This window comes from Mercenaria mercenaria, chromosome 10 (genome assembly GCF_021730395.1).
Source record: "Mercenaria mercenaria strain notata chromosome 10, MADL_Memer_1, whole genome shotgun sequence".
Classification (NCBI taxonomy): Eukaryota; Metazoa; Mollusca; class Bivalvia; order Venerida; family Veneridae; genus Mercenaria; species Mercenaria mercenaria.
The window spans coordinates 15,522,108-15,535,266 of record NC_069370.1 but is presented as its reverse complement, the minus strand read 5'-3'; the positions used below and the strand labels follow the sequence as shown (position 1 = coordinate 15,535,266).

General features: G+C 35.5%; 1 protein-coding gene across 6 annotated transcripts in view; it reads right to left on the bottom strand.

Annotated features, from left to right (window-relative positions):
- LOC123560028 (phospholipid transfer protein C2CD2L-like) overlaps positions 1 to 13,159 on the bottom strand; it is an 80,541-nt gene that overhangs the window by 49,711 nt on the left and 17,671 nt on the right. For all 6 annotated transcript variants that reach the window (XM_045352262.2, XM_045352265.2, XM_045352263.2 and 3 more), the window contains exons 2-4: positions 10,986 to 11,081; positions 4,677 to 4,796; positions 1,378 to 1,482 (exon numbers count right to left, since the gene is read on the bottom strand). In XM_045352262.2, the coding sequence (XP_045208197.1) occupies positions 1,378 to 1,482; positions 4,677 to 4,796; positions 10,986 to 11,081 (321 nt within the window). The remainder of the gene's footprint in view (positions 1 to 1,377; positions 1,483 to 4,676; positions 4,797 to 10,985; positions 11,082 to 13,159) is intronic.

The following is a 13,159-nucleotide window of genomic DNA, read 5'->3' as shown; positions in this document are numbered from 1 at the left end:
TTTACCATATACTAAAATATTGTTCACAGAGCCAAGATTTTACAATGCCTTTATTTCTGAAAAAAAATGGTTGAATGAGAATACAAAGATTTATTTACCATCAAACCTGTATTAAGCAGCCAATCAATGGAGCAACACAATCTGGTTGTTAAAGGCAGGTGGCTGCTTAAGACAAGTTGAAATCAGAGAAAAGAGTCACTTTGGGAAGTTGGCTGACTGACTGCTTAAGGCATGTGGCTGTATAACACAGGTGACTGCTAAGGCAGGTGGCTGTATAACACAGGTGACTGCTAAGGCAGGTGGCTGTATTACACAGGGGACTACTAAGACAGGTTCAACTCTATTCAATGTAATGACAGCAGGGTTTCTTGTGTTTTTACAAACTGTCATAGCTAAACATAATGTGGTTGGCATTTATTCTCCCCCACATTCAGTGTGGACAGGCTCTGAATGTACACTATTAAACCTAAGTTAAACCAGACCCTAATCTTTACTCAGTATATTGTACAATCTCAATATGTGCGTACATCTCCAATAGGGGCGATTTAATGCTGGCGAACATAATGTACCCTGTTTTTTTTCACCTTATAATATGGACCACTATGAAATACTTTATCAGAATGCATCATTATGAATTACTGTTACTGTATCAGAATGCACCATTATGAAATACTGTATCATAATGCACCATTATGAAATACTTTATCAGAATGCATCATTATGAAATACTATACCAGAATTCACCATTATGAAATAGATTATCTGAATGCACCATTATGAATATGAAATACTTTATCAGAATGCACCACTATGAAATACTTTATCACAATGCATCATTATGAAATACTGTATCAGAATGCACCATTATGAAATACTGTATCAGAATGCATCATTATGAAATACTGTATCAGAATGCACCATTATGAATGCACCACTATGAAAAACTGTATCAGAATGCACCATTATGAAATACTGTATCAGAATGCACCATTATGAAAAACTGTATCAGAATGCACCACTATGAAATACTTTATCAGAATGCATCAAATTATGAAATACATTATCAGAATGCACCATCATGAAATACTGTATCAGAATGCACCGTTATGAAATACTGTATCAAATGTAAGTCATGCAGGCATATTATTGACAAGTATAAGCCAAGACAAAAGAGTCATTATTCAGACCTTATTTGATTAGTCTTTGTTCACTGGAGCAGAATCACTAGAGCTTTACTGGAGCTGCAACAGGAGAACTTGCTTGCCCAGTATAAATGTCTATACGAAACCTGCTGTAACTGGTTACAATACATAAACAAAATTAGGATATAATGGAAAACAATTTCCGGTATGACAATAAGTACAACAAGTTTATTACCATATATGGATTGACAGGTTTGCCTTGTACTTTGATGTCAGGTCGTCCTAAGAAGCTGATCTCCGCCATCATGTCATTACCTTGCCGGTAACAACGAATACGTAACTGAAATCATATCAAACAATACTTTTAATTATGAATAGTACATTATATACAACATTAGAAAAATGAATGAAGTTAAAGAAGCGCTGACAATGACTTGGTGAAAAAAATAGGTTGTTTGGTAAAATTCAAATTATGTCATAATTAATGCATTGTCAGATGTTAAATATCTTGCAAATGTCATGTTTCCACTGTTTTGAATAAATCTATTAGAAGATCCTTTCGAAACACAGAATGCAAACAAGCAGAATACATGTAATAGCAGACTCAGTTAGGTTAAGTCTGTATATGAGATAGCAGACTTGGTGTGCATGGTTAAGTCTATTCATAAGTTAGCAGAATCAACGTATTTAAGTCTGTCCATGAGATATAAGACTCTGTGTGGTTAATTTTGTTTGTGAGATAGCAGACTTGGTGTGGTTAAGTCTGTTCAAAACACAGTAGACTTTGTGTAGACTTAGTGTCTGGTTATGACATAACCGACTCTGATGAGGTTAAGTATGTCCATGACTTGATCCATCATCACAAAATCACAATCATTTGCCTTTATATCACCAGACTTTCACTCATGCAAACAACATTACTATCAAAATTGGAAGATGACAATACTATGTATATCTGTTATATTTCACTGAAATGATGTCATACTCCAAGTTTTAAAAACCAGCATTAAACAAAAATATTTTTCTCTTTTTTCACTTAGAACTAAGCAATCTGTTGCATTTTGTGCTACTTCTCTTTATAATGATACTCATGTTTTTTTTTTTTCAAGAAACAGATTCATGATTTATTTATACATTTTGACTGAATTAACTAAATGACACAGGAAGAGGCCGTTGGGTTGAATTAAATCTTGCTGTGGTAAACATTTATGACTAATTGAAAAGTCGCAAATTATCAAATTCTATTACATGGTAAGGTCTGTGGCGAAAATTAGTAACATAAAAAAAAACTAAGTGGAATGTGGCATTTTTAAAATAGCAAATTTATGGTGTCATCCTAACCAGTACTATGGGCCGCCTTCAATTGCTCGACCCATATAAATAGTGTATGTACCAGAACAGCTGATATACATGTGCATACCTTATAGAGCAATCATCATCAGTATGGCAGCTCCCACAGATTTGGTGGCTTAAGTCACATTTGTAAGATAATATTTTGATGAAAGAGTCCTGAAGCATCATAATTATTATCTCAAGAAATCGGACACTGTTGATGATGCATGCCTATATAGCTGCATATCAAACAGAAGCAAAAAGCCAACTCTCTCACTTGTTCTTGAATTTTTTGTGCTCCATGATTTTACCAAACTAACCGCGCTCAGCGGCAGTGTTCACTGAACAATGTTCAACTAGCGAAACTTGGGTATGCAAAAAACGCTGACATCATACTCAACTCCACAGTGCTGGATTGGTAACTGCGTGAAAAGTGTTAAACCCATGTTAGCAATTGAAGGCAGCCACGTAGATCAGGTTAGTCAAGCATCAATATTTCGCATCAACATCATTAAAGAAACTATACGTCTATTTATAAATAAGCATGTCAGAAAAAATGAAAATGTCTTTTCTACAATACTTTAACAGATTTTCTATCCCTTTACTATTTTTTCAATCGTTGTTATTTTTTACATCAAATCTTGGTATACTCATTCAGTTATAAAATAACATACCAAATATTTTAATATTCCAAAACTTGTGAAGACTGGAATCAAGTGCACTTGTCTTCTGTTGTTTGTGAAAAAGAAACAGCTACAGAGTTTGTGATGTATATTATGGTCAGTATTTGTGTGTAGTGTTGTGAGTGGCACTTGTTCAAGTGCTAATTGTCAATTAGTGAATTTCATAATGAGAGTGTTGAACAGATCATGGACCTGTTATTTACACAAAAAACACCAAGACATCTTGATCAAACAGTTAGCTTCTCCTGTAATGAATTACATATACATGACTGGTCACTGTGAACTGCACCATCTATCGGTACAGTTATGCAGTTAAAGAGATACACATCAAAACCTTTAAAAAAAATTTGAGCCGCACCATATGAAAACCAACATAGTGCATTTGTGTCTAGCATGGATCAAGACCAGCCTGCGCAGTCAAGATCCATACTTTTCGCTTTCAAAGCCTATAACAATTAGAGAAACCGTCATGCAAACAGCATGAATCCTGACCAGACTATGTGGATGCGCAGGCTGGTCTGGATACATGCTTGTAGCAAATGCGCTATGTTGGTTTTCTCCTGGTGCAGCTCAAATAATTGTAGGATGACATTTCTCACATTTTACTGACATGCTTAGTTAAAATAAAAAGATTTTCTCCTACTTTAAGATGTCTGTGCACAATTTTCATGCTTTTGTTATCCTGTCCTACGTATGTCAGGTCAAGACAACATTTGCAAATTGCTATAAAATGCCACATTCCACTTTTTTTATTTAACTCGAATTTACAACAGACAAGGTCAGATAATTTGAGTTTGATGATCTTGGTTGAACTATTAGTCATATGTTTTCACGACTGCAAATATGGTCAAGTATACCACAGCAAGATTTATTTGGTCAAAACAAAATGCTTCTGTGTCCTTTAGTAGATGCAGTAAGACAGACAAAATAACCACTTTCTGTGTCCTTTAATGCAGTAAACTGGACAAAATAACCACCAGGGGCTGCTCTGCCATTAGCCATTGTTGCCAATGGCTAATAAAATGCCACTTTGGCTACAAATGTCATAGTCCATTTTGCAATCTTAAACATTTGTTGTATTGTTTTAACAGCTTTTTATTTATTTGACTACAAAATTATTCGCTAGGGCGGGCCCTGAACCGCTTTCTGTTTCCCTTAATTAATGGGGTAATAAAGTATAAATCGTGGAAATATTCTTGAAAAAATACCCAAATATCCTTTTAAAGAAACAACCATTCCATATCTCTGTACATACTGCCATGGTAAATCAAGAACCACAATACTTAATCATAAACCAGTTTTTATGAAACTTTTTTAAGTTTTCTTGAACAGGAAAATTCATGCAAAGGTTATTCTGAACTGAAGTGTAGCATCTAATATTCATTATATTTGCATAATAAAATTTGTAGAAACAGCAAAATCAAAAAGAAAGTTCTTTTCTGGGTAACCCTGCACTCCTCTTGGCAACACAAAATTGTTGGTATAGATTCTAAATCTCTGCTGTAACGAAGTAATTTACCTGTCCTCTAAGTCTGAGCACCGTGATGACCAGGTTCGTGAGTTTAACACCCTCGTGAGTCTGCTGGGAAGCGAACAGGGCAAACGAAAGGTCACGAGAGTCCACACGAGCAGTGAGAATCTGAAATCACATAGATCACTATAAATATAACGACAGTATTACATAAATAATTAGTAGAATTAATAGTATGTATACTGCTGAAATTACCATTTAAGTTTTTGTCTCCCTTATACCCATCCTTCCTCTCAGCTCTAACATGAACCTGTAGTTCAATCATTCTGGTGAAATTTTCACATTCAGGTTCTCATTTCTCCAAATATTCCTCTTGTATGATGTCACACACATGAAAAAGTGGCTTCAGATGCCATAAACCTTGATTGTACTTTTCTCAGATTTTCAAATAACAAACCAGACATGATAAAAAAAATGAAACTTAAAAAAATCAAACCTTAAAGAATATTCTTCACAATGATGGCCTGTAACATACGTGTAAAACTTCCAGACTTCGAAATATATATTATGTAACAAGAAATTCATTCAAAAGCAACTCCAAGTATTTTATTTTTCTTAATTATTTATGTTCAATAACAGAGTACACTCTAAGTATGAAATAATTTGATTTTCCAGAAAATAGTGAAAGTTTCAATATTTATGCTTCCATCATCTTAAGGATCTGGTAAAAAAATACCATGCTTGCCCCAATAGCAATTTTTTATACCATTGCTCATAACCAGGTACAGTTTTGTTTAATAAAAGACTAACAAAGTTAATTGCCTATACTTCAGAGTAGAATGCTATTTCTGAGTCTGATCAAAATAAAGCCCCGGTGACCACTGCTGATGGAAGATTGCTGCTTTATGTATCAATGACCACTGCTACAGACCAAATGTAGTTAACTGACAATTTATTCAGAACAGCATATTTTTAACCTACCATTAACCAAAAAGCATGAAGTTAACTGACTATAAGTCAGAATGGCATGCAGTTAACTAACCATTATTCAGAATGGCAAGCAGTTAACTTGCCATTAATCAAAATGGCATGCAGTTAACTGATCATTATTCAGAATGGCAAGTAGTTCACTTGCCATTAATCAAAATGGCATGCAGTTAACTGAGCATTATTCAGAATGGCAAGCAGTAAACTTACCATTAATCATAATGGCATGCAATTAACTGACCACTATTCATAATGGCAAGCAGTTAACTTGCCATTAATCAAAATGGCATGCAGTTAACTGACCACTTTTCAGAATGGAAAGCAGTTAACTTACCATTTATCAAAATGGCATGCAGTTAACTGACAATAATTTAGAATGGCAAGCAATTTACTAACTTTTAATTAATATGACATGTACTTGACTTGACCATTGCAATTTACTGATCCTAATGCAAAGGGACAGTCATGGAGTTACCTAAAAAATAATTAAAACAGTATACAGTTAAGTGGCCATTATTCAGAATGGCTTACAGTTACTGAACATAATTCAGAATAGTATTAAGTTAACTGATTATCAAAATGGTATGCAGTTAACTGACTGTTAATCAAAATGGAATGTATTTGACTATTAATCAAAGTGGTATACAGTTAACTGACAGTTATTCAAAATGGAATGCAATTTACTAACCATTCTCAGAACAGTGCCAGAACTTTCAGTGCTCAGAATACAATAATTGCTGTTCTTTGTCCCAAAAACTGGGCTAAGCATAAGGTAATAGAACTAAAGAGCTAACAGAGCTTGTTGCATGGAAACAAAGACCCAGGCTTAAATCACATATAAAAGGAAGGATCATATAATACACAAGCCTATAAAGAATCATCAAAGGCTGCCAGCACACAGACACATAATCATAATATATTTGAAAAACCTTTTTCAAAGAGCATAATCACAGAATGATGAAGTTAGACTGAACAAAAACATTTCCTGTGTTATAATATGAGCTGCGCCATGAGAAAATCAACATAGTGGCTTTGCGACCAGCATGGATCCAGACCAGCCTGAGCATCCGCGCAGTCTGGTCAGGATCCATGCTGTTTGCTAACTGTTTCTCTAACTGCAATAGGCTTTGAAAGCGAACAGCATGGATCCTGACCAGACTGCGCGGATGCGCAGGCTGGTCTGGATCCATGCTGGTCGCAAAGCCACTATGTTGATTTTCTCATGGCACGGCTCATATGTATAACATTATAAATAAAATGAACTGAGGTTGCTATGTACTGTTACTGCTGTGAAGTGTTTGTCATGTTTTAATGCCAAGGTAATAATACTTCAGCTCTCATTACAAAACATGCACATAACTCACGTAGCAAACCTGTATCTTATTGACTTTGTTTTCTGAGAATATTTTCCCAGCAGAGACGGAATATTTCCTGTTGGAAGTTAATATGCAGTAGGGAAAGTGCTGCACAAAAACTTGTCACATTACGTGACTTGAACTTGAACTGCTGCGGTCCTATATAGGCTCTATCCCTGTGTTACTGTCAAACCTAACAAACTTCCGAGGCAGGACAATGCAAAAACACAAGGGAACCAGTTTTTGATAGGACTGGGACAATTATTTGGTTAATCAGATCCGATTCAATTACCGGGTGAAACCGGTTTCAATTTTGCAAAACCAGTAATCGCTCTCAAACAATAAACATCATGAGTCGTACTTTATCTTCATATGTTTCTTTGACCAGCACATAGACCCGCAGTATAATTTCCGCTAAAACACATCAACTGAACATAATCAATAGTCTCGGATTTGCATGTCGTGTTATATTTAGAATAAAAAACACCAAAATATGACTTATTAATTGTCACACTGCTTGCAAACAATAAAGTCAGTAAGTTTCAAATGAAGTCAGCTACTGAAAGTACCTTGATATGGTCGTCAGGAAAGAAAACAGGATTTTCAATATGCCCGCCGATTAACCGGTTCAATTCGATTTCAAACAAATGATTAACTGGTTTCAAAATTTTGAAATCGTCCCAGCCCTAGTTTTTGAACAGATACAGTAGTTACTGTTTATAAGACCCTACAATACCAGATGTATATACATACAAAGATCTTGGACAGTCAGAGCTTTACAGACTTAAATATGATTGGCTTTGAGGCAAAACGTTGCAACACACTTTACAGAATGAAAAACTTAAAACATTTTGCTAACAGGCCGAGAATATACTACATTTTCTGGAAATTGCAATAAATAGAACAATTAAACCCAACAGATTCCAGAACACTTACCTACCTGAACTCTTCAACAAATAAAACAAAACTTCAAAGTGAAACATAGAATTCTTTTACCTGTCTATCAACTCTAAGTAAAAGCTCATAAATCATAACTATTTAACTGCCTATTAGAACTAAGGTTATCTACAGTGTGCATAATGTATAAATCATTCATTTTCAACTTGTGTTTTAAGAATTTTCATCCTAGCATAATCTGATGTCCAGGTTTGCATAGGTTGTAAGATAGGTGTGAATTGAAAACTGTGTACCAGTATATAGGTAGTAAAAATTTATTTTGTACCCAACTTGTATAACTGATCAAGCTGATACTACTGAATGGCCAGGAAGCTGATTTTAATGTTGCATACAACAAAATGTATGCGATTTATAATATGTCCTTGCTTAAAGGAAGGAAATATAATACAAATAATTCATTTTTTTGGAGTTCATGCGAAATGAGCGACAGAATATGATTGGCAAATTAAATAAGAATCTTTGCCGATTTTATTCTGTCTTTCATTTTGCATAAACACCAAAAAAAAAATTTAATTTCTTAAACAAGGAGCTGCTTTCAATAAACGCTTGATGTCCCAGGTGGTATCCTTGTTGATACAAAGCAAACTAAGTCAAAAACGAGGTCAAGGTCAAGGTCAAACTGAGGTCAGGTGATGTCTGAAGATGAGGAATGGTCACAGGTTACATCTGCGTTAGTATCAAGTCATTCTAGTAAGGGGTATTGATGCTAGACGAAACGGTCCCATTTGGTTAACCTCGTATGGACAGACATATGAAGAGACGAACGAACGAAAGGACGGACAGGACAATCACTATATGCCTCCCGCAACAGTAGATGCCAGAGACATAAAAAACTGCTGCACTATAAAATTTGCTAGATTATGAACAACAAGACTTTGGCCAAAACTAAAGGCCTTGTAATAATGTTCAAACACTGAGACAGAATATGCTGCAATTTTTAAGCCTTTGACTAAAACTTGAGGCCTTGTGATAATGTTCAAATAAACTTAAGCAAAGCTAACAGACTGTCTACACTCACACAGTATTCTCCCCCACATCTGAAACTGACACTTAAGTTTGCACTTTGCAGAGAATACATCAATCACATCGGAAGAACCATCTAACCACAACAGCTGATATAATAAGTTATACAAGTTCAGAATCTTGCTGTTTGAGGGCAATGAATGTTGCTTCAATCAATCAGTATTTACTACCTGGTTGGATACACCAACATAATTATGGCATGGGTTGTGATTAATGTTTTCAAGAATTTCAGGATGAAGCCAAAGCAGGTATGGTGAAAGAGGATTCTCTCAATGCTCTTACGAGTAACCTATACAATGTTGGATATTTTTGTACAATAAGCAATCAAAATGTTCTTGCTTCATCAACAGTGTCAACTATCTTATTAACATTTCATCTTTGCATAACTTCACCTTAATTCTTGATCATGTTCATACCATGGGATCCGTAGACCTGTGCTCTCCCAGTTGAGTTTAGTAAGGGTGCATGATTCATGAAATATCAGTACAAGAGTTGTGGCTCTTGATGCATATAATAGGTGATAATGAGGACTGAGGAACAGTTATATTAAATCAAATCTATTTAGTAATAACAGAGGTAGAGTGAAAGTTCATTGAAATTCTAAAGAAAAAGGGGGCATAACTCATGGAGTTCTGTCATTAAGAGTTATGACCCTTGATTCATATGAAGTCAGGTAATGATAATGAATGATTATTTTTAGCCGGAAGCAAATCCATCAAGTAATAAGAAGTGTATCAAACTGTTAATTAAGATGTGGATGTAAATGCACTGTGTGAAAGCCATGAGTAGGAATTGAATAGTGCAATGAAGTTTGCAAAACTTGCTGAACAAGCAAAAAACTGATATTATTATGAATTTGATTTGTTGTACTTTTGAGGATAGAAAATTAGTAAGACATCACACTTTAGGTGGGACTGTGTGTCAAGAATATTTGCAGAACTGACACTTTTAAGGAAATTGTGAGGTTGTAACTGCCAATCATAGGAAATAATTATGTTTAGTTTCATGATTGGTTATGTCACGTCTACACACTTAAAACAACGGAAATTAAAAAGCTGATAAATTTGTCTTTTCCGTAGAAAGAAAGCAAATCAATGGAGCACTGCAGGTATCAGACCTCCAGACAGATTTTGTGACTTTAAACCTTTACCCTGCTAAATTTCTAAAATGGACTGGTCCATCATTCAGTTTGGACAGTACGATTTATTACTTGAAGAATTACTGAAAATTTACTGACCAAATAGCGAACAGTGCAGACCATGATCAGCCTGCATGGACATGCAGGCTGATCATGGTCTGCACTGGTCGCAGAGGCAGAATCACTTGCCACCAGCAGGCTGATCTTGGTCTGCACTGGTTGCAAAGGCAGAATCACTTGCCACCAGCCGGGTAAAGGTTAAACCTTTAATGCAAACACAGCAAATTTTATTTCTTTTAACCAATTTTTTGTTTGTTTTGGGTTTAACACTATTTATCAACAGTATCTCTGTTATGTTACAGCAGGCAGTTAAACCTAACCTGAGTCCCTGGAGTCTGTACCAGTATTAACCTGTTCTCCCCAAGTAACTGCCAACTACCCCACATGAATAAGAGGTGGAGGAAGAAAGATTTTAACCAAAATGTTTTTCATCAATTGTCATAAAGAGCATACGCCTTACCCGGGGGATCAAACTCACATGCTGCGATCTGTAGAGCTGTGCTCTCCATATTGAGCTAAGCAGGCAGACTCTTCAAACCAAGTTGAACTTTCCTTATTATTGTGATCAATAATATAGCATTTTGTCCATAATATTCAGAATGTTTTCTTTAATATTTTTAAACAGATGTTACATTTTTATATATATAAAAAAAACAACCAAAAAACTGTTGATAAATGTAAAACTGACATATTATCAACATCCTGGTTTTTCAATCACATTTTCTTAAATAGAACCATTCTATGGGTGTAAAGTTACTGCTCTCATACAAAAGTTTGATTTCATAGTATATGCTAACAGAATAATAATTTGTTCAAATATATTTATGAATATCTTACAAATTTATCTTCTGGTCCGGCATCATAAGTGACTTCCCCAAACTTTGGCGGCAAGCTCCCTGATTGTACCTTTTCAAAACGCAGCTGCACAGGGCCCTGAAACAATAAGAAAGCAGTGATAAAGAATGGTGTATCTCTGGTATATTTAAAACACAAAAAAGTGAATTGTACTACATGATACTAGTTATTCTTACATTTTTTACACTGTTGTAGTTGTGAATGATGCACCATATAAACTGTACCATCTATAGGTGGCCCGGCCATCTAGTGGTACAACTGAATGTCAGACATGAGGTCTGGTGTTCAAATCCTTTTCTAGACATTGGAAATTTCTGAAATAATCTTGAGAGTTTCCCAACTAACTTAAGAGGCTAGTACTGGTTCTTCCAACAAAAACGAGTATATATATCAGTGCTACACACCAGACAACCAGACTGTCTTTTCGAAAAGAGTTTGGCTAAGTTAGCCCCACATGACAGTACTGCATCTAAAAAGATTTCTCTCTCTCTATTCAACTCTGTCCCTCTAGTGAGATAGCTCTGTGTCAATACTGGTAGAGGATGATCTTGTCGCCCCAAATGGCGCCTTTGAATGTTTAAATCATGAAAGTGGGCTATATAAATCTGGCATTGGGAAAACGAATGATGCACCATATAAACAGTACTCAATCTGACTAAAGTATATCTCCAATTAACAATATGCTTTGGATCTGAAGATGTGCTATTGATACATTTTGAAAGTGAAAGCAGAAGTTTAAAAAATCTATATTTAGCCTGCATTTTTTATGTTTACAATTCTTATGATGACCACATCATGACTGCACCCTCTTGTTTTGAGAGGAATCATATGTCACATTACGGACTTGGTCACATAAGGTGTCAGGCAGCCAGTTAGCTCAGTCGGTAGAGCACTTGCCCTGTAAGCGAGAGGTCCCGGGTTTGAGCCCCCGACTGACTGCACATTTTTCTCACCCTTTGACATTCTATGCTATTTTGATAGTTCAGCCAAATGCTTGTTAAAATGAGTCATCCGACTGGTTCAAATAAAATAGATTTGAGAAAATAACAAGGAGCTGCGGTTAATAAACGCTTGATGCCTCTAGGGGCATCCTTGCCGATAGATTTTGCACCTAAGTCCAAAACTAGGTCAAGGTCAAACTGAGGTCAGGTGATGTTTGAAAATGAGGAATGGTCACAGTTTACATCTGTATTAGTATCAATTCATTCTTGTAAGGGGTATTGATGCTAGACGAAACGGTCCCATTTGGTTAACCAAGAGATGGCCCATATAAAGCAACCTAAGTCTAAAATGAGGTCATGGTCAAGGTCAAACTGAGGTCAGGTGATGTCTGAAGATGAGGAATGGTCACAGGTTACATCTGCATTAGTATGAAGTCATTCTAGTAAGGGGTATTGATGCTAGACGTAACGGTCCCATTTGGTTAACCTCATACAGACGGACGGACCGGACAATCGCTATATCAGTAGATGCTGGGGGCATAAAAATAGTAATATCGGAAATCCAAATATACAGAAAGATGAATGTGAATGGGTCATCCTCAGATTTTGGTTTAGAAGATCAAGTACATTAGTCAGAATGAAACAGTACTGTTTATAAGATGAGTGGAAGTGAAGGATCTCAATATAAACAGTTCCATCTATGAAGTTGTTTTTTTTACCAGAACGGCTCTTTGGCTATTTCTTTTGGATACAAATTTGTCGTTTTCAAATTTTGAACATAAAATGAATTTTTACTTTCCCGCATTTCGGAGTATACTGGGAAAATTTTGTCTTTGAGTTACGGTTTACTGAACCGCACTAGTCAAGAATGTATAGATATTGACCAACGACAATTTGTTTAATTTCAAACTGACCAATTAGAAATTAGCATAAGCTACAAGTAAAATGAGTTGTAGATATTTTGTCAGTTTCTAGCGTGCACTTCATTTAGCACTGAAGGAACCTCAAGTTTCTTAATTCAAAAAGTAAGGTTTTTTTATAAGGATTTGAACAATTTTGCTTTTACATAAGGAACTTTGGTTCATCAATGAAATCTGAAAGCAGACTTCTTATTTATTGATGTTGCTAACAATCAGAAATAATTTTAAACAAAAATCTCTCTAATATATATGCATGAACCAGACATTCACAGCATGAACTGACAAGTAATGCAGA